The sequence below is a fragment of the Loxodonta africana genome, chromosome 3 (genome assembly GCF_030014295.1).
Source record: "Loxodonta africana isolate mLoxAfr1 chromosome 3, mLoxAfr1.hap2, whole genome shotgun sequence".
NCBI lineage: Eukaryota > Metazoa > Chordata > Mammalia > Proboscidea > Elephantidae > Loxodonta > Loxodonta africana.
In genome coordinates, this window is record NC_087344.1 from 68,648,282 (window position 1) to 68,669,950 (window position 21,669).

The 21,669-nt window shown below is 47.7% G+C and overlaps 1 protein-coding gene across 4 annotated transcripts in view; it reads left to right on the forward strand.

Moving 5' to 3' along the window:
* The first annotated feature begins 2,874 nt into the window (after window positions 1-2,874).
* The window catches only part of AZIN2 (antizyme inhibitor 2), a 37,420-nt gene continuing 18,625 nt past the window's right edge, over window positions 2,875-21,669 (forward strand). Inside the window, exons 1-9 of one of the 4 annotated variants that reach the window (XM_064281665.1) lie at window positions 2,875-2,988; window positions 3,097-3,217; window positions 3,603-4,056; window positions 5,617-5,790; window positions 14,526-14,698; window positions 15,664-15,798; window positions 16,556-16,721; window positions 17,956-18,118; window positions 19,296-19,408. In XM_064281665.1, the coding sequence (XP_064137735.1) occupies window positions 3,952-4,056; window positions 5,617-5,790; window positions 14,526-14,698; window positions 15,664-15,798; window positions 16,556-16,721; window positions 17,956-18,118; window positions 19,296-19,408 (1,029 nt within the window). In that variant the 5' untranslated portion in view covers window positions 2,875-2,988; window positions 3,097-3,217; window positions 3,603-3,951. The other 3 variants (XM_064281664.1, XM_064281666.1, XM_064281663.1) reach the window with 3 other exon arrangements.

Sequence of the window (21,669 nt, forward strand, 5' to 3'; positions counted from 1 at the left end):
TCATTGGCTCCAGAAAGCCTGGATGCCATTCAGAATTTGAAATTCTGTTCCACAACATAAAAGGAATTTTCATTTTTGCATTATTCGTGACTATGATTGTGACTGGTTTAGGAAAAAGAGGTTGAAATGGGCTGTGATGATCCTGGCCAGAGGTCAGAAGCTCTTTGTCTTCCTTCAGCTCCATGTTCTCAAGGGCTCTGCACAACATTCACAGACGCTGAGATAACAGCGGCGCCCCGGGAGGCTGGCGAGAAAGGAGATGCTGGCTGTTGGACCGGATGTCAGCAGGATGATTGGGTGACTTCTGTTGAGCTGGAGTCAGAATTCTCAGCTGTTGGTTGGCATTCAAGCATAACAGTTAAAGGCCAGAACAGACTTGGGTTTAAATCTGGCCTCTACCCTTACTTGCTGTGTGACCCTGGGCAAGTTACTGAATTTCCCTGAGCCTCAGATTCCTCATCTATAAAATGGGAACAGTTATAGCCCCTATGACATAGGGTTGTCATGGAAATTCAGTGATATCACATAACCAGTAGGGAAAAAAGACAAAGCTCCAGCCTATCTGTATCCAGCCCAGTATGCAGTTTTTTTTTTCCCCTGGTCAGATTACTTGCCCTTGACTGATTACAAATTGACAGGCTGGATTCTGGTTCATTCCTTCTTTCCTTCATTGATTCATTCAGTAAGCAACTAGTACCTACAGAATAAAAAGTGCCTAGGTGATGAGAAAGTGAGTGGGGCAGACCTAGACCAGGGCATTCAAATACAATTGGCTCAAAACATGATTAAAAAAAAAAAAGTAGAACCAGAGTCTGAGTCCCCTCTCCTCCCCTTACTCTCATCTTCTTTTCTTGAGGGCTTCCCTCAAGGTTTCTGCCATGGCCATCCTGGTCTACCCCCTCCCAGTCAGGACATGCTTGCTGTCAGGAGGACCTAAATCACTAATTTATAAAACCAAACCCACTGCTGCTGAGTTGATTCTGACTCATAGCAGCCCTACAGAACAGAGTGGAACTGCCCATGGGGTTTCCAAGGCTGTAATCTCTACAGGAGCAGACTACCACACCTGTCTCGCTTGGAGTCACTGCTGGGTTCAAACGGCCAACCTTTCAATTAGCAGCCAAGCACTTAACTACTGAGCCACCATGATTCCTCACTAACTGATACTATGGTGCAAATGACTACCAATGCCTCAAAGCCTGGATCTACAAATGACCCCTTCTATGAATCTGACTGCCTACAGAAGACAGTTCTTATGCATATAAAGCAAGAAGATTCCAGGCAGAAAGGCCCAGAGAATTATTCAATCTGAACCCTTTCAGCACACAGGAAGAAATCAAACCAGGTAAAAATGATCCAGGTCCAGGCAGGGTGACCCAGCCAAAGTTACCCAGTAGTCATGTGGCCAGCCTCTGTGCGGAAGAGAAAACAGCTCTCCAGACTCCATATTCACTGCCTTGCACCACCTGTGTACTCAGCATTTCCTGACTAGTCTGTGTGAGGTGCCCTAGAGAACTACTGAGTCTGGATAAGAAGTGCCTCCGGCTTTCAAGAAGCCTACAGCCTGACAGAGACTTGAACACATATGTCACCTCAAAAGACCTTTTGGTCCCACTGATTTGAGATGCTGCCTTCATTGTATGCCAATTTCTCCAGTATGCATAAAACTGTTCTAGACTCTGTTCTGTTCTACCCCTGTCTCTTCCTGCATCAACTACAGTGTTTTAAATACTAAAGCTTTATAAAATATTTTGATATCTGGTAGCGGAAGTCTTTCTTCTTCTTTTTTCTATACTGTCTTGGCTATTCTTTTACCGTTCCAGGTGAACTTCAGAATCAGCTTTTGAGTAACCCAGCTATTGAATCTTCTTGAGCACCATGTTTATGCCATGTTCTGGGCCCTCTGAGGTGCCACACACTAAGTTCCTGCCCTCAGGAGCTCACAAGCTAGCTGGGAAGTATAACCAAACAAGAAGTGCAAAGCAACAATCTCTCATCCTATAGGCAACAAGAGCCAAATGAATGAGGAGTCCACTAGAAATAAGTGCTGTGAGTTCTATTGTTCCCTGGGGTTAGGAAAGCCATGGAAAAGCTCAGCAGAGGAGGTGACATTTATACTGGACTTTGATGGATAAGCAGTTTGTCAGGTATAAAAGAAAATAAATGCTTTGAGTTGAGGAAATCAGAGAAAGCTTCTTGGAGATGATACATTTCACCTTAGAAGTGACTAGGAGCTTGCCAGATTCAGAAGGTAGGATAAAGAATGGAGCCCGAGCTGGGAAAGTCACAAGAAGGCTCTCTGAAGACATTTTAGCTGGGTTTTCGCCTGGAGGAGTCAGAGAAGGTGCTTGGAGGCAATTTTTTTAAAAAACGGATTTTATTATAAAAGTAATACAAGGAGATGACATTTGACCTTGGGCTTTGAGGGATGAGTAGCAGTTCCCTGGGCAGAGAAGAGGAGAGAGGCACCACTGAGTTGTGGTAGGCACAGAATAAAAGGCTTCTCGGGAGCAAATAGGAAACCTTCCGGTTTCTGATCTCTTTCTAAGATCCAAGATCCAGGATCTAAGGGTCCTACCCATGCGGGCGCTTGGGGTTCAGAGTCAAGCCCTGCAGTTCGGATTTCCTCACGTGGGCCAGTCACAGAGAACCATCGGCGGCGAGGACTCAGCCGCAGGTTTGCGGAGCAGTCAGGCAGAGCTGAAGGCTTTATGTCAGAATCGACCAATAGGATGGCGGCACGCGGTTACCAGGGCTACGGAGAGGCGGCAGCGCAGAGGCGGGGCCTAGGTCCCAGGGGCGGGGCCTGGGCGGGGCTTATATAGCTGGCAGCGGACGGAAGGCTGGGTGTGGGGTCGGTGGCTGCTGGGCGGGCGGGGCGCAGGCCGCGGGGCCCGAGCCGGGGGGAGCGAGAGAGCGGAGACGCCGAGGATCCGGTTCACTCGCTGGGGAGACCTATGGGCCGAAGCCGTGTAAATGCGTTTTAAGGCGAGTGCGGGGGAGGAGGTGGCTTTGGGAGCCTTGGGGACGGGGCGCCCTTAGCTCCAGTGCTGACCTGCTCCCCTTCCCGCCCCCCGCCCCTCTTGCCTTCCTCAGCAGGGGCCTCGGCTCCGCAACTGCCACTCCTCCTCGGGGTGTTGCACAAGTTTCGAGGTCACCGGCGACCCCCCCTAGCAGCACACCTGGCTCTGACCCCCGCGAAGGAGGACGGGGCTTGGTAAGGGGATGGGGCTGGGGGAGTGGGACCTTGGCTCCGCATTCAGGAGGGGTCGCTCGGACAGAGCCTCAACCTGTTCTTGCTGCGAGCCCGCAGCCCCCACCACCTTGTGGCGTCCCCATGTGCGCTTAGAATCCTAGCACAGGAGGACTAGCCAGGCCCCCATCGACAAACGAGAAAACTGAGGCTACGAGAGGGGACCAAGCGGACCCAAAGCCATGCAGCAGAGAGTGGAGTCGAACCTAAACTCCTGCTTTGCGTGGCTATACGCAGTCTCTCTAGGTGGGCGTGGTGCTGACTGAGGGCCCTGGAACCTTCCCTACCTAAGCTTCTCAGCTGTCCAGCTCCCTCTCTCTCATTCTTTCCCTCGTTCCTGGAATTTCAGAGCCGGTGAGCATCTCCAAAACAATCCCTCCATTTTGCAGATGGGACAACTGAGGCTCGGAGAGGCTGTGACTTCAAGGCATACGATGCCTTGCCCCTGTCTAGAATCCAGGATTCATCCCCATCCCCAGCCTTCCCAGTAAAACTAAGTTCCCCAGGCTTGTTCTGGGAGCGGGATGTGGTGAGACTGGGTGTCCTGGCCTGAGGAGGTGAGGGAGGGAGCAGCGGAGGGCGGCCCCCACATCGGCCCTCTCCCTCTCCCCCCATAGTGTGTTGCATACTTTCTAAGGCGGCAGCAGCAGCAGAAGAGGCGGCTCCATCCAGCCCGTGGGCTCCTGCTCCTCCTCGGCATGGCTGGCTACCTGAGTGAATCAGACTTTGTGATGGTGGAGGAGGGCTTCAGCACCCGAGACCTGCTGGAGGAGCTCACTCTGGGGGCCTCACAGGCCACCACGGTGAGGGGCTAGGGGTGAGAGTGGATGGCTTGTTCCCTGTGCAGGCTCAGCTGCCTCCTCTGGAAGGGCCCCCAGGACCCTCATCTTTTTCTTTCACTTACTTGGTATTCAGCCCTTTCTGTTGGCAAGAGAGGGACTCATTTTTTCCCAATTCCTGGTCCTCGTCTCCAAACCTGTACCTCCTTTTTGTGTTAGGCCACAAACCTGGGAGTCCTCCCCCCGACCCCCACCTTCCACATCTGGGCATCACCAAGCTCTGTGAATTCTGCCTCCTTAAATAACTCTCCCTTGTGCTCTTCTGGAACCTCACTGCAGAGTTTAGTCCTCCTCCCTGTAAAGGCCCCCAAACCACCCTTCTAACCTCCTCCCTGCCTCATCTCACCTCCTCCAACTACATCACAGCCCTCCTCAAAACTAGAATTCTTTAGCGGTTCCCCACTGCCTACAGAATCAAATAAGAAATTCTTTGCATGGCACAGGGAGGCCTGCCTGCCTTTGTAGCCCCATTTCCGGCTTTTCCCACAGTGTACGTTGTGCTCCATCAGAGCTGAGCTACTCAACTCATACGTCCCAGTGATACCACGCCTTGACCCAGGCTGTGTCCTCTGCCTGGGCCTCCCTTCTCCCAGCCCCTCTCCCTTACCTATTTCTGGTCATTACTTCTCATCAGTGTTGCCTTTTCCTGATGGCCTCAGGTGGAGTTAGCATTTTCTTTCTCTATGGCACCCTCACTGCACTCTGTAGCAACTCCCAACTAACGTTTGTTGAATGGACTTTTAATTGCTCTTCCAGACACAAGCCCCTTCTGTGCTAGAGCCCCATCTGGTCATCTCTGTCCCTTAGAATAGTGTCTGACACCAGTGGGCATCAGTAAAAAAAAGTGTTGCATAAAAGGGAAACTGAGTCCCAGGGAGGGTTTAAGTACTGTCTTACCCTCAGCCTCATACATGCTCAGCTCTCGCAAATCTGTGATGAGCAGTTGTCCATAGGGTTGGATTGTGCTGGCAGTGGGACTACTTCCGGGCCTCACTGCGCACTTACTACGTGAAAGGCAGTGGTTGTAGGCCATAGATGTGGCTTCTGCCTTCAAGGAATTTGCCCTTTTCTGGAGAAGTCAGATGTATACACAGCTGTGGTACTTTGGAAGCACATGCAAAGTGCGCTGGCAGCATCCAGGGCAGAGCTGCCTTAGCGGTTTGGGAAAGGTAGCATTTGAGCTGAAACCTGAAGATAGATTAGGATTTTGCCAGACAGAAGTGGGAGAAGGGCATCCTAAATGGAGGGCCTAGCAGGAACAAAGGCTTGCAGGTGGGAAAATGATCCAGCCTGCAGCTGGAGCTTGAGCTGCATCAGGGGAGGGACTGGGGCTGGACCATGGGGGTCTCCAATGCCAGGCTGAGTTTATCTTCTACCCTGTAGGCGTGGGGAGCCCCAGAAAGTTTTAGAGCAGGGTAGCATTGTGGCCAGAGCTGAGCTTGGGTTGAGTGCTTGGGGACTGCGGATGGCATGGACAGGGAGGGAGCTGGGTGGAGTCTCACACCCACCCATCTTGTTGCACAGGGCGAGGTTGCTGCTTTCTTCGTGGCTGATCTGGGTGCCATAGTGAGGAAGCATTTTGGCTTTCTCAAGTGCCTGCCACGAGTCCGGCCCTTTTACGCTGTCAAGTGCAACAGTAGCCCAGGTGTGCTGAAGGCCCTGGCTGAGCTGGGGCTGGGCTTCAGCTGTGCCAACAAGGTGAGCCCCCTGCCTCCCATCGGTGTGCTGAGACTGGCTGCCTACTGAGCATGCACATGGCTGGGCTGGTGCGGGTGGGCCCTGGGGAAGCAGGAGTGACCTGCAGCTGGCCCCTACCCTCTGAGGGGAAGGAGGGAGGGAGAAATGAGGAGCTCTGAGCGTGGATTTTGTCATCCTTGAAGTTCTACTTTGGAACCTCGTGTGTCCCTGAGTGAATGGGCCACATTTTTAATGGAGATTTTCAAACTTCTTGGCATAGATCTATGCATGGTATTCTTCTAATTAAAAAACAAAAAACCTTCATATCATTGGTTTTATTTTATTTTTTCTTCTGTAATCTTAATAATATGTGACTGCATTCTCTTAATTAATCCTTTTAGGTTTCCTTGTGTGTGTGTGTGTATGTGTAAACCCTGGTGGTATAGTGGTTAAGAGCTATGGCTGCTGACCAAAAGGTCGACAGTTCAAATCCACCAGGCACTCCTTGGAAACCGTATGGGGCAGTTCTACTCTGTCCTATAGGGTCACTATTAGTCAGAATCAACTCGACGGGAATAGGTTTTTGTATGTGTGTGTGTGTGTGTGTGTGTGTGTATTCTACTGTCTTCTAATTTGATTTCTGTTGGTGTCTTAATTCCCTCCTACTCTCTACTTTGCATATATACTGTCATTTATTATTCATTCCCCAAATATTTATTGAACTCCTACCATGTGCTAGTGACTGCTAGGTAGGGCTGGCAGTACAGGGTGCAGTAGGACTCGGTTGTCCTTGGGTGGAATGCCTGGTGCATCTATTTTTGTTCTATTCTTACTTAATGATAAAAGCCTTTAAAGCTGTATATTTTTCCTGAGAGTACAGTACTGACCATATCTCACTTATGCATTCAGCAAATATTTATTGAGCACCTACTATGGGGCCAAGCACTCTTCTAGGTAGAGATTTAGCAGTGACCAAAACAAAACAAAACAAAAGCCCTTTCCTCATAGAACTTGCTTTCTAGAAAATAAACAAGTTAAAGAATTAAAATGTATTTTTTAGATGGATTTAAAATATGTATTTTAGATGGTAAATGCCTTGGAGGGACAGGAGGAAATGTTGGAAGGGAGGACTGCAATTTAAAATAGTTTGACCATGGAAGGCTTCTCTGAAATTTGCATATAGAAGTGAAGGAAGCAGGGGATCAAGCTACGTGGTTAACTAGGGGGAGAGTGTTCTAGGCGGGGCAACAGCAAGTGCAAAGGCCCTGAGACGGACACATAGCTGTGTGCATTGATTTATGATATTGTCATTACTGTTATTTCCTTAATGGTTAGCAATGGTGGTTCTGAGAGGGGTACCCTTTTAAATCCTGGTGAGCAATATGGCTGAATGTTGTGAGGAGAGCTAGAAAGGCTTCCTGGAGGAGAAAGGAGGAGAGCTAGCATGGGCAGGATGGCAGGGCTGAAGGGTATTCCGGGTGGGAGAGAGGTGTGTCCTAGGATGGGATGGGCTGAATGAGCAGGTTAGCTAGCTCTTTGTCAGTGCTCTTAGTACTAGATGAGTCTCTCCTTCTTGTCACCTGCAAAGCCTCTTTGCATAAGCCCTTACTTTGCACGCCTCATTTGGTGTATGTCTTACATAAAGCCCTGCAAGGTGCATAACCAAAACAAAAATTCAAGCGCTGTCAAATTGATTCTAACTCATGGCCACCCCATGTACTGCAGACTAGAACTGCACTCCATAGGATTTTCAAGGCTGTATCCTTTTGGAAGCGGATTGCCAGACCTCTGGGTGGGTTCAAACCACCAACTTTCCTGTTAGTAATTGAGTGTTTAACCTGACCGTTTGCGCCACCCAGGGACTCCTTGTGAGGTGCCTAAAATCATAACCACACCCATTGCCGTCCAGTCAACTCCAGCACATAGTGACCCCATAGGACTGAGTAGACCTACACTGTAGGGTTGCCAAGGAGCGGCTGGTGGATTCAAACTGCTGACCTTTCGGTTAGCAGTGAAGCTCTTAACCACTGCACCACCAGGACTCCATAGGGAGAGTTATTTCTGTTTTACGGTTGAGGAAACCCGGGGGCCCATTTGCATACAGCTTGCTGGTAACAGGCAGGACTTGCCTTCTTGCTGCTGCATGCAGTGTACTGGGTCTCTGCTCCGGGTCAGGAGAAAGGGGAGCCTTTTCCGACACCTTAGTCCAGAAATGAAGGAAAAAAAAAAAAAAAACCATTGCTGTCTAGTCGATTCCGACTCGTAGCGACCCTATAGGACAGAGTAGAACTGCCCCATAAGGTTTCCAGGGAGCGCCTCATAGATTCAAACTGCCGACCTTTTGGTTAGCAGCCATAGCTGTAGCTCTTAACTACTACACCACCAGGGTTTGAAGAGCAGGACCAAATCCCACTGACGAGTGTCCTCAGCTTCTGGAAACCTAGTGGTGAGGTGCTTGGCCCTCTAGCCTCAGGGCCTGGCCTCCAAAGATCAGATTGTTGGCTGTGAAGCTTAAAAAGACCTTGAAAACTGGGGACATTTAAAGCAGCTACCAGCTTGGTGAGTGCTTCTGTGGTGCTAGGCGCTTTGCCAAGTGTTTTCTGTACATGATCTCACTTTATTCTCGTAACAGCTCTGTGGGGCCATTATTGCCAGGATTCTGACAACCCTGTGAGGAAGCATTTAGTATATAAGGAAGTGAGTTGAGGCACAGAGGTTGAGCAACTTGCCCGGGGTCAGGTACTGGGAAGTGGTAGTGTGAGTATGGGAATGTGGTCTGGACTCCATCCCAGCTTTCTTTTCCAGCAGCGGATGGCTGAGGTGAGCCTTGGATTCCCAGTGGTGGGTGCCCTCGGCCAACTGCAAGGGTGAGGAAAAGCCAGTCCCTTTCTTGGCGACCGTTTCTCTCAGACCCTTTGATGCATTTATGAGAAATGGCTCCTGGATGCATAACTTTTCTAGGAAGGCCGAGGCTGCCCTCTTCTGGTTGGCCATATCGCGCGGCACCCTTAACAACGCCTTGCCTTAGCTGACGGAAGCCCAGGCATGATTGGACAGGCTACTGAGCCACGCCTTACACAGGAGCGCTGGGTGCACCTGCCCATCTTCTCAAGGACCTTGCGCCATCTCTCCTGCTCCCGCCTCTTGCCCTTTCTCTTGGTAGTTTTTTTTTTTTTTTTTTAATTGTACTTTAGGTGTAAGTTTATGGCTCAAGTTAATTTCTCATTCAAAAATTTATACACATTGTTTTGTGACATTGGTTACAGTCCCCCAATATGACAGCACACTCCCTCTTTTCACCCTGGGTTCCCTGTGTCCATTCATCTGATTCCTGTCCCTTCCTGCCATCTCATCCTGCTTTTGGACGGGAGCTGCCCATTTGGTCTCGGGTGTTTGACTGAACTAAGAAGCACATTCCTCACTTATACTATTTTTTGTTTTATAGGCCTGTTTATTCTTTGTCTGAAAACTGGGCTTTGGGAATGGTTTCAGTTCTGGGTTAACAGAGCGTATGGGGGCAGTAGTTTCAGGGGTTCCTCCAGTCTCTGTCAGACCATTAAGTCTGGTCTTTTTACGTGAATTTGAAATGTGTTATACATTTTTTTTCCTGCTGTGCCTGGGACTCTGTTGTGTTCCCTGTCAGGGCGGTCATTGGTGGTAGCCAGGCACCATCTACTCTTGCCCTGTCTCTCGGTCTTCTTCAGCATCCTCCCATTTTATTTAAAACTCCACCCTGGAACCACATCCCCCTCCGGCCCAATCCCTTGCCCTCTCTTCATGGCCAGACTCAACAGAGTTGTCTATACTTACTGTGTCTTTCCTCAGCACCCACCCCCTAAGCCACTGCCTCCTGACCTCCATTCTCACTGTTCTAAGCCACTGCCTCTTACCCAAGATCCCCAGCAATCTCCGGGATTCTAAACCCACTGAGCATCTTATTTATTTTATTATTATTTTTTGTGAGTACCTTATTTTAAACATTAATTTTGAATGATTCAAATAAATTGATACATTTGTCAAAAATAAAGGGTAGGACATCAGCTTTATGTCACCAGAGATAATCACTGTTATAAATTTGGTGGGTATATCGTATTTTAAAAGTACTTATACATATGACCCACAGAAAAAATATAAAATATTCTGTAATTTTATAATAAAATATAAAAGGTGTTCATACGGTGTATACCTTTCTTCAATAGCTTTAAACTCAGCGGGTTTTGGTGACCTGTTCCTGTTGATGTATTTAGCTCAGGTGACGCTCCTTGGTCCTCTTGTTATCTGACCTTTCAACAATATTCAACACAGATTTTTAAAGAAGAAACTCAAGAATAACATATGAACTGGTTTTAGAGAATTCAAAAGTATACAAGATGAAAAGTGAACACTGCTCTGTGCCTGCCGCCACCTTCACTAGGCACCTCTGACAGTTGAGATGCTTCCTTCTGCCCAGACACAAGCTGACAGGGTTTGCTTTTAAAAAAATGGCATCATACTCTGTGTACGACTGTCCCTTTTCTGGAGATGTCTCTCTCCTCACCTCTCCTCAGGTCCTAGGAGTCGGCTCTCCCATGTCTCCTGTTGTTGTTAGTTGCTGTCAAGTTGGCTCCGACTTACAGTGACCCGTAACAAAATGTTGACTCTTCTGGTGCCATCTTTATGATTGTTGGTAGACTTGAGTCCATTGGTATAGGCACTGTGCATTTTGAGTGCCTTCCGACTTATGGGGCTCATCTTATAGCACAATATCAGACAATGTTCTTATGATTCATAGGATTTGCATTGGCTAATTTTTGGAGGTAGGTTGCCAGGCCTCTCTATCTGTCTTTCTTTGTCTGGAAGCTCTGCTGAAACCTGTCCACCATGGGTGACGCTGCTAGTACTTGAAATACTGGTGGCGTAGCTTCCAGCATCATAGCAACATGCAAGCCACTGCAGTATGACAAACTGACAGACAGTGGTCGTCCCTGTCGTATACTGCCCTCTAAATGGTACTGCTCTGCTGGATTCAGTCTCAGGCCCCCTTCCCTTGTAAACTCTCCCTCTTCTTAGGGGATTTTATCTCCTCCCATGGCTTTAAATGCCATCAATATGCTGCCCATGTTTTGACCTCTAGCCTAGACCTGTGTGTCCAGCTGCTGACTTGACACCACAGGGTGTCTGAAACCCATTGTGCTCAAATGCCCTCATGATCTTCCCCTTTCCCTCAGTGAATGAACCTCAGTTTGCTGGCTGCTGCAGCCCCTCTTATGCCCCCATCCCCGCCCCCACGCGCAGGCGGTCACCAAGCTTGACAACCCTGCCTCCCAAATGCATTTCTAGAGCAGGCTCGCGTCTCTCCCCGGGCCATTGGACAGCCGCTGGAGTGGCTTGATGGATCTCCCCAGAACCCCTTGCGCGTTGCCTTCCCTCAGCCCATTTTCGTATGGTAGCCAGAGCAATATTTTAAAATGCAAATCTGATCAAGTCATTTCCCTTCTTGAAACCCTTCAAACTGTTTCCCATCACTCTCAGGGTAGAATAACGAAATCTCTATGCAGCCTTCTCGGTTGTTTCCCTGTTGGCTCTGCTGCTTCCCTTTGACCTCATCTGCACCCCTCTGTGCTCACCCTGCCCAGGCACTGCAGCCTTCTCTCAGCTCCTTGATCAGATCCATCATCTTCTTGCCTCGAAACCTCTGCACAGGCTATTTCCTCCACTGGAAATATCCTTCCTTCCTCTTGGCCTGGCTGAGCTCTCTTCTGCAGGACTCAGCTTAGATTTCTGATCCTTAGATTTCACCCCTCACACTCAGATCTCCCTGTTGCAGGTTCTCTAGCATCCTGTACTTACTCTTCAAGGCTATTTCTCATTTGTAATTCTATCATTACTCAGTATTTCCTTGTGGCTGCCTGTCTTCCCCACCAGCCTGAAAGCTCCATGGGGTCAGAAACCAGTCTGATTTATTCACTACTTGTTTTCATCAGCCTATCACAGAGCCTGATGACTTATTAGATGCTCAATAAATATCTGTTCAGCCCCGAGATTGTATTCGCCCTTACGGTACTGTGGTTAAGAGCAGGGATGCACAAGTCTGACAGTCCTGGGTTAGAATTACAGCTCTGCTACTTACATGCTGTGTAAGTCACTTAACCTCTCTGAGCCTCTGCTTCCTTCCTCATAAAATTATTATGAGAGTTAAATGAGAATGCACATAAAATATTTAGTACAATGGCTGACAATAAATAAACCTTCAATGAATGACAATAGCTATGATTTAAATATTTATAATCAAAGCAAAATCACAGATTCTCCTCTTTTCATCATATGTGTTGAAACAGGAGCAAAACATTTTCATATCCATTCAAACTCCAGGGGGGCGTGGGGGAGACATTCCTGCCTCTGGAAAACAAGTTGTCATGGCAGCAATTCCAGATCTGGAGTTGGTTGGACCTTTGTGTCCCATTCTGCCACTTCCCGGCTGTGTCACCACAGGTAGGTGGACATCTCTGAACTCAGTTTTGTCCTCCTTAATGAATAAGCTCATACCAGTTGCTGTTGAGTTGATCTGACTCATGGTGACCCCATGTGTGTCAGAGGAGAACTGTACTCCACTGGGTTTTCGATGACTGACTTTTCAGAAGTAGATCACCAGGCCTTTCTTGTGAGGTGCCTCTGGGTGGACTCGAATCTCTAACCTTTTATTTAGCAACCAAATGCATTGTTTGCACTACCCAGGGACTCCAAACAGGGTCATCGGATAGTAATAATAAATAGGATCATAGGATATACCAATAAATAATATCATAGGGTAGTTAGAAGCATCACATGAGATAATGTGCATAAATGTCTAGCACTGAAAGTTGCTAGATTAAAACTAGGGTCTTATTGCAGAATCACAATGGCTAAAAGCTGCTCTCCTGTCTCCCACTGTGTTTTAAAACTGCTTTCCTCATGACTTCCTTCCATTATTCATGGAGAGTCAAACCTGAGTTTAAAAGTTGGTTCTACCACCTACTTGCTATGTGGCTTCTCTGAGCATGAGTTTCCTCCTCTGTAGAATGGCACTAATACCATCTATTTGGTTATTGTAAGTATCAAATAAAATAGTAAGCTAAAGCAATGGTCAGCAAACTATGGATGGTGGGGCAAGTCCAGCCTGTCACCTGATTTTGTGAAGTTTTATTGGATCACAGCCAAGCTCACTGATTTACGTATTGTCTCTGTCAGCTTTCACACTACAATGGCAGTTGAATAGTTGCAACAGAGACTGTATGGCCCAGCAAGCCTAAAATATTTACTCTCTGGCCCTTTGCAGAAAAAGTTTCCCGACATCAGATGTAAATCGTCTAGTTCAGTGCTTGGCTTGTAGTAGGTGCTCAGCGAACATCGTTACCATCGTCATCATCACATTGTCATTATTATTGTCTGTATCATTAATACAGCAGTCAGGCAGAGGAATGTGAAGAAGACGAGCCCCTGAAGGGAGACAGGTCCCCCAGCATAGTGCCACATACAGAGCAGGTCTTTGGAGGTTAGGTAACCTGTTTCAAAAAGATGCTTGGTCTGGTGGACTTTCTTTTTTAAAAATTAATTAATTAATTATTATTTTTTATTGTACATATATCTATAATACAACATTGGCCAATTTAATGCTTTTTCAAATGTACAATTTAGAGACATCAATTACATTAATCATGTGCAACCATAACCAATATCCATTGCCAAATTTTTATCATGATCTGGTGGGCTTTCTAATACACCAAGTAATATTCTCTAAACATTTAAATCAGCCAGGAAAATGTCAGAATCCCGTTGTTAGGGCCCCTATGAGTCCATAGAGTGCCTTTGTGTGAATTAGAAAATGCATCCCTTATTTATTTTATAATCAGTATACTGATTGTTATTGTTATTTTTTTATAACTGTTATAATCAGTATACTGATTTTGTCAGAACAAGATGCTTCACCGCTGAGACCAGAAGAACTAGATGGTGCCCTGCTATCACTACCAACCATCCTGATCAGGGACACAATAGAAGGATCCTGATAGAAGGCGAGCAAAATGTGGAACGGAGCTCAAATTCTTAAAAAGTCCAGACTTACTGGGTCGGTTGAGACTAGAGAACTCCCGAAGACTGTGGCTCTGAGATACTCTTTAAACCTTGAGCCAAAATTACTCTATGAGGTCATCTTTTAGCTAAATAACAGATTGAAATAATATCACCTGTGAGTACTGCACTCCTCTAAAAAGTCATCTACATGAGACCAAACAGTCAACATTTACTCTAAAACAAAGATGAGAAGGCAAGGGGGCAGGGAGGCTAGAGTACTAGAAACAGAACAACCTGAATGGAAATAATGAGAATGTTGACACACTGAAAAATGTAACAAATGTCAGTAAACAAAATGTGTAGACATTGTTAAATGGGAACCTAATTTGCTGTGTAATTTTTTTACAACAAAATATTATTTCAAAAACAATAAAATATTATTTTAAAAAAGATGCTTTACTATCAGGAAATTATAATAAATATATAAATATGCCCTTTATTCTATGTGAATAATGCCCCCCACCCGGATTGTGCAGTATCTAACCTGCTTTGCTCTCCGTGGCAGCCCTATCTGTCAAAGAATGGTGAACCAGCATCAGTCCTAATTTCTGTATATCTATTGTCTTAAAGCGAGGCCCACCTGTTATGGACCTCATCTGTGCTTCCTTGGGCTCCGTGGGCTCAGCAGGCCCTGGTGCCTCCTCACCACCACGTTTGGGACCCCACAGGCAGAGATGGAGTTGGTCCAGCAGATTGGTGTCCCTGCCAGTAAGATCATCTACGCCAACCCCTGTAAGCAAATTGCACAGATCAAGTATGCTGCCAAGCATGGGGTCCGGCTGCTGAGCTTTGACAATGAGATGGAGCTGGCAAAGGTGGCAAAGAGTCACCCTGGTGCCAGGTAAGCTGCGAACCACTTGCATGGGGAGGCTGGGCTGGTGTATGAAGGAGGAGGGGGTTTGGGGAGTGGAGTTAGGGCAGAGGACTGAGCTTGAGGAGAAGGAGGCAGTGCTGGTGTCCCCTGCAGTAGACCTGGTCGTAGTCACAGGAGGTTGGGGCAGGTACTCCTGGCCTGGACTCAGGATTCCAGGGCCTGGCTAGAACAAAGGCAGAAATAACTGTTAGCAGCCCAGGCAGAGCAAAGTCCGTGGTGTTATGGAGGTCAGAATCACAGGCTAAGAGGGTGGGATGGCGTGTCAGGGAAGCTTCTCGAAGGAGGTGGCATTTGAAGGGGGCCTTGAGGAATGAATAGAATTTGGGAGGGGAGCATAAATATACATAGAGCGAACTGCATAAGGAAATGGATGGAGGTCAGAAACGGCATGGGGTGTTTGGTGGATAATCAGAAATTTGGTGTGGCTGGAATGTGCCACAGGCAAGAGGTAGAAGGAGACAGTGAATGATGCTGGCCAGGGACCTGATGCAAATGGGTCAAGGCTGGACCGTTCACTGAGGCCGTGGTTTCCAGACTGTTAGTGACTCTGTGGGGATTCCAGGGCGGGTCTCCTGGTGAAGGGGAGGCCAGGTGGGCGGGATCCCTCTGGTTCACCCAGAGCACTTTCCATTTTGTCTGTTTTATGTAGTATTGGGGTTCTCCTTAAGATTTTGTTTAAAAATGGTTCTCTTCCTGAATGAAAAGTTTTAAATCTCTGGCTGCTGTGGAGGGCGATTGGAGCTACCCAGAGAAGGAGAAGCCCAGGGACATTTGGGGGATAAATGGGACAGCACTCAGGGAACCGGAGCAGCGCCTGGGGAGGAGTGAGGCAGTTCTGAGCCATGTGGGTCACATACTGGACTCTGAGAAGACGTATTTGGGCTGGAGGAGGCGGGGCTGCCCCAGTGGAAGTGGGCTCCGTGTCTCCTCAGGATGGTTCTGTGTATCGCTACCGATGACTCCCACTCCCTGAGCCGACTGAGCATGAAGTTTGGAGCGTCACTGAAATCCTGCAGACACCTACTTGAAAATGCCAAGAAGAGCCACATGGAGGTGGTGGGTGTGAGGTGAGCTCTGGGATCTCTGCCATCCCCCCGCCATGCCAGGCCCACTGTCTGTTTCCCAGGAATTGATCAATTCCGGATGAGACCTCCCCCAGGGCCTCCAAGAAGGGCCTGTCACTGGGCCTGGAATTAGGCCCTTCGAGAGTGCCCTCTCATTTAAAAGAAGGTTTGGAGTGTTCTTCTGTCCTAACCCCCACAGTCCCCAGAAGGTCCACCCAGGGACCTGGCTTCCTGGGGCTTTTATCAGCCAAAGATTGTGCATTCACGTGCTTGTTCTGCCTCTTTTCTTGCAGGGAGAGGAAAGAAGTATAATAATGACCCAGCAATATTGCTTTCATGTATTCTCTATTTAGCCAGGCACTGTGCTAAATGCTTTATGTACATTATCCCACAACCTTGTGTGGTATGGGGTCTTATCCCCATTTTATAGATGGGGAGACTAGAACACAGGCAGGTTAAGTAACTTGCCAGGGTCACATGGCTGACTAAGAGGCATATCCAGCTCTGGCTGACGCTGGGGCTCCAGCCCTCATCCCAGAGGGCGCAGCTCCAAGGGCAGCGTGGCATGGCGGGATGGGAGGAGCACCAAGTGATGAGACTCTGGGTCTAGCCTCCTGTCCACCCCTTACATGCCACATGGCTATTGGCAACCCATTTAACCTTTCAGGCCTGCCAAAGACAAGGCCTGACCAGCTGGGGTTGGGGTGGTGGCACTGGTGCCCTGCATGTACGCCAAGGTTATCCCTCCCTCCCTCTCCAGTTTTCACATTGGCAGTGGCTGTCCTGACCCTCAGGCCTTCGCTCAATCCATCGCAGATGCCCGGCTTGTGTTTGAAATGGGTGTTGAGCTGGGCCACAGAATGTACATCCTGGACCTTGGTGGTGGATTCCCTGGTGTGGAGGGAGCCAAAGTGAGATTTGAAGAGGTAACCCTGGGGCCAGGAGTGTCTGCACTGCCTTCTAAGGGGTGGAGGCAGGGGCCACTGAGGGTTTAGTGATTACAGGGAGCCTGCTGTGAGTGGTCCTGTGTGCTGCATGCTGGGCTGGGTGCTTTATCTGGATTATCTCACTTGTTATCCCATGCTACAACAGCATAGTAGACTGAGGCTTATAGAAGTTAACTCATTTCCTGAGTCGACGGCAGAATTTGGCCGGACGCTTAGCTCTGCCTGACGCCAGCCCATGCACATGACCAGCCTCACAGGACATATCTGCATAAGTCATAGACTCTTTGAGGGTCTAAGTATCCCCTATTTGCCTCAGGTGGACTGATAAGATATTGGTGGGAGAGCAAGGGAAGGAAAAGCCCACCTCTGTGTCCACTCCCAGTCCATCTGTCTCCTCACTTGTGAGATGAAATCAAGAAAGATGTGTCTCACTCCCCACTCCAACCACTAGGGGTCGCTTCCTTTAGAAAAAGCTTCCTGTCTTGAAATACATCTAGGCATGACCCCAAGGACATAATCAGGGGTGGACACAGTGCTAACCTCAAAGATGAGTACTGCAGCATTGGTTATAACAGAATCTAGTGGATTTCCCTGGTCTACCTAACGATTGGGGATTGGTCAGATTATGGTACATTTTTTATGATGAAAATAATTATATGAGAAGGTCATTCGCAGGCAGTTAGTTGAGTATAACAGGTTATAAAAATCATGCAGCCCTACCATGTTTACTATAAAAGAATAGGCTTGTTTGTATAGAAAAGAATTAAAGGAGCTACTCCCAAAAGTTAACGATGTGTAGGTTCCTCTGGGTGATGGAATGAGGGATGACTTTATCTTCTTTTTCCTTTTCTGTATTTTCTGAAATTTTTATAATCAAAATGTGTTGTTTAACAAATTGGTTATTTGTAAAATATCTACATCAAGACTTCTGGAGTTGGAGTACCAGCTGTTATATTAAGAGTGCCCCTTCCCATTGTTGGGGGCATTAGAGGAGGCTATTTATACATGATGAGGGTCTCAACCCAGATCTGTCTCCTTCCTACCTCCCTCGCCAGCTGTCTGTAGTTACCAGCTGGGACCGCAGCAGCTGCCAAATCTTTCTTCATGAAATCAAAGAATCTTTCAAGAAATAGAGTTGGAGCTATTGTAAGTCTTTAGCATAAACCTCACATTTTAAACATGAAATTGTCCCCCCACCTTTCTTCTTACCCAGATTGCTTCTGTGATCAACTCGGCCTTGGACCTGTATTTCCCAGAGGGCTGTGGTGTGGACATCCTTGCCGAGCTAGGGCGCTACTACGTGACCTCGGCGTTCACCTTGGCTGTCAACATCATTGCCAAGAAGGAGGTTCTTTTAGATCAGCCCAGCAGGGAGGGTAGGTGCCAGGTGGGCAGGAAAGCCCCATTCTCCCCTGTGGCTGGGGACAGTGGCTGACTGAGCAGGGTCTGGTTTTAGGCCTAGTGGCAAAGGGTGACAGAATCTAGACAAGGGGCCCTTGCTTTAGGGAAAGTTACAATCAATTTCCCGTACCTCAGAGATGCTTAGCATTCCTTTTGCTAGGCATGTTCATATTTTGTGAAGATTGTGATCAAAACAACCTTAGAAAGAATATTTTATTAACTCCCATTTTACAGATGAGAAAACTGAGAGCCAAAGAAAGTAGGAGTGACTTGCTTAATAGCTAGTAAGACGTAAGCCAGAATTTGACCCTATGTCTGTTTCCTCTTCAAAGTGCAGGGTCTTACTCACCCTGCTGCTTCTCATAACGTAATGAAAATAGTTAATTACTATATTTAAGTCCACTTGACAGGTGTCAGAACATGGGCATGGAGAGGTTGAGTCACTAGCCCAAGGTCACACAGCTGATGAGGGGCAGTGCTGGGATTCAAGTTCAGGCCAGGCTGACGAAGCCTCTGTGCCCACCTGCCTCCATCAGCGCTCTTCCCTGCCCTTCCTTATCAGACCTTCCTTTACTCCCTGTGAGTGAGAGGTGTCAGGGACTCTGGTCTTGGAGCTTTGGCCTCTGCTCTGGGACCCTCGGGCAGGAGAACAGAGACAGATTAATATGCTCTTCCTCAGAGAGAATCTGTGGGGAGAGTGGTGGGTTCCAGGTAGAATGTCCTGTGTGTGTGGCGGGGAACCGCATTCTTCTGGCCTCCTTTATAGATCTGGGGGATTGACCTATCTAGTCCACCCAGGAGACTTGGCTTCTCGTTCTGGCTCACCCTGGCCCCATTGTGTGCCCCTGAGCAAGTGGCCAGACCTCTTGGGGGTCTCTGTGATTAGGTGGGCTGCCTTTGCATCAAGGGCCTCACATGCAGGTAGGGGAGTATGTCCTGGGCAGGCTTGCTCACTTGCAAGCACTAGTGTTCCCAACATGCTGCTGAACCTCATGGCACACCCCACATGACCCACCCTATAGTTGAGTAAGGGGCTGTCCTTTTGCTTCAGAGATCTGTCAGGCCTGCTGAGTACACCTTCATGCTAGCTCCCAACTACCACCCCCCTCACGTTGCTGCCCGTGTGGCCCCTGACCCCTCCCCTCCCTGCAGAGGAAAACGGTTTCACCCCCAAGACCATCGTGTACCACCTTGAGGAGGGCGTGTATGGGATCTTCAGCTCAGTCCTGTTTGACAACGCCTGCCCCACCCCCATCCTACAGAAGGTGAGCCTACCCCACGTGGGCCTGTTTTCAATTAAGTGCTTAAAAAAAAACAAAAACAAAAGCATTGTGTTTTTGTCTAATTAAAAAAAGCAAAACACATTCATTGTAGAAAATAGACAACAAGGATGAAGAAGGATATTACCCATAATCCCACCATACAGAGTGAAGCTCTTTGAATATTTTGATGTATTTCCTTTCAGACTTTTTTTTTAATGTATATTTCTCCTTTTTTCCATGAAATTGGGATCATACTGTTTTATAGCTTGCCCTTTTAATTTAATATGGTTGTAGCTATTTCCATGCCATTAACTCATTGTTTGCAACATACTTTTTGGTGACTACGTGGTATTTTAAACAGTCTAATTCTAATGGTTGGATATTTGGTTTCCTGTTCTTGGTGTAGATCTCTGATTATTGCTCTGGGGTGACTTCCTAGAAGTAGAAAGAAACAATTCATCTTTAGTAGATTTTTTCCATATTAACAAGGGAACAGTGATAGAGAAAACATTTCCCCTAGCCTGTGGAACTCAGTCCAGGGCCTCCAGCAGCTCGAGTGAGCATCTTCCAAAGGTGAAAGAAAGGGCGCTATGATATTTTCACATCCTGGTGGTGCAGTGGTGGTGCAGTGGTTAAGAGCTCTGCTGCTAACCTAAAAGTCAGCAGTTCAAACCCACCAGCTGTTCTTTGAGAGAAATATGTGGCAGCGCGCTTTTGTAAAGATTACAGCCTTGGAAACCCTATGGGGCAGTTCTACTCTGTCCTGTAGGGCCACTATGAGTCAAAACTGACTCCACGGCAATGGAGTTTTTTTTTTTGCTTGTGCTGCTCTTCTTCCTGGAAGAAAATGTTCATTGAAGTGTCTCGCCAGCTACTAGAACATGATGAGACTTAATACGTGTTTTTACCTTCTCTTCTCATCCTGTGTGGTCTCAAGACCCAGTTGGATGTCAGCACCTAGTTGTAGGTTTTCTGGTTCCTGATCCGACTGCAGGTGTAAAGAACTCCCTCCTCCAGACTCCAAGTGCTTGCCGTGGGCGTGCTTGATGGACTCCTCATCCGGTAGCAGCATGGCTGTTTATATGTCATGTCTGCTTAGGCCTCCCTGATGTGCTGAGGACCGCAGAGTTCGCTGTCTGACGCAGTCGCGTTGCCTGTATTCTTGTGGTCTCCCACATCCTACCGCACATGGGAGGGACCAGGCCAGCCAAACCTGAAGCTGCAGAGCAGGCAGCAGTTGTTTCCCAGTTGCTTTCCCTCTCTGGTTTCCCTCTTCCCCTTGCATGCCAATGTCCCCCCAACCCTGACCTCCATTCCCTTTATCAGCTCCTCTGATGAGCAAGACTATGGTCCCAGACCATGTCCACCCCTCCAGGATTTCTGTTTTGTTTTTTTAAATCTGCTTTAACCAAAGGTTTACAGAGCAAATTAGTTTCCTATTCAAGAGCGTATACAAAAATTGTTCCGTGCCATAGGTTACAATCCCTGCAATGAGTCAGCATTCTCCCCATCACCACCCTGAGCTCCCTATTTCCGTTCGTCTGGTTTTTCTGCCCCTTCCTGCCTTCTCATCTTTGCTTTTGGGCAGATGTTGCCCTTTTGGTCTCATAGGTGATTGTTCTAAGGAGAACGTTCCTCATGGGTGTTACCGTTTATTTTATTGGCCTGTTTAGCATTTGGCTGAAAGGTGATCTCCAGGAATGGATTCAGTTCCAGGTTAGAAGGGTCTCTAAGGGCCATAGTCTTGGAGGTTCCTCTGCCTTCTCTCGGACCAATAAATCTGGTCTTTTTTATGAATTTGAGTTTTGTTCTACGTTTTTTCCCACTCTAACTGGGACCTTCTATTGTGATCCTGTTCAGAGCGTTCAATAGTGGTAGCCAGTTTTTCCAGAGTTTCTGTTTTGACTAATCTCTAGTTGATATGATATTGCTGACTTGGGCACTGGGGTCTTACTGACCCACTTTGCGATCTGTGCCATTCTTCCTCTGGGCAGTGTCGAGCTTCTTCCTTCAGGTTGTCAAACACTCCCCGAGCCCGGTCATGTGGCTGGATCCAGCATAGGGCCTGTGTAGTCTGATGACAACACACCTAATATTATAAATTAGCTACAGTTATGCTTGGAGTGTGTCAGAGGGACTCAGCCTGGCCTGGGTGTCTGCACCTTCTTCCCCAAGGAAGGTCCCCCTCGCTTGTGGCTGTGGCAGCTTTTATACCCCTGCTATTTGCTCCCGGGGACTTTATTTATTTATTTATTTTTTAAATT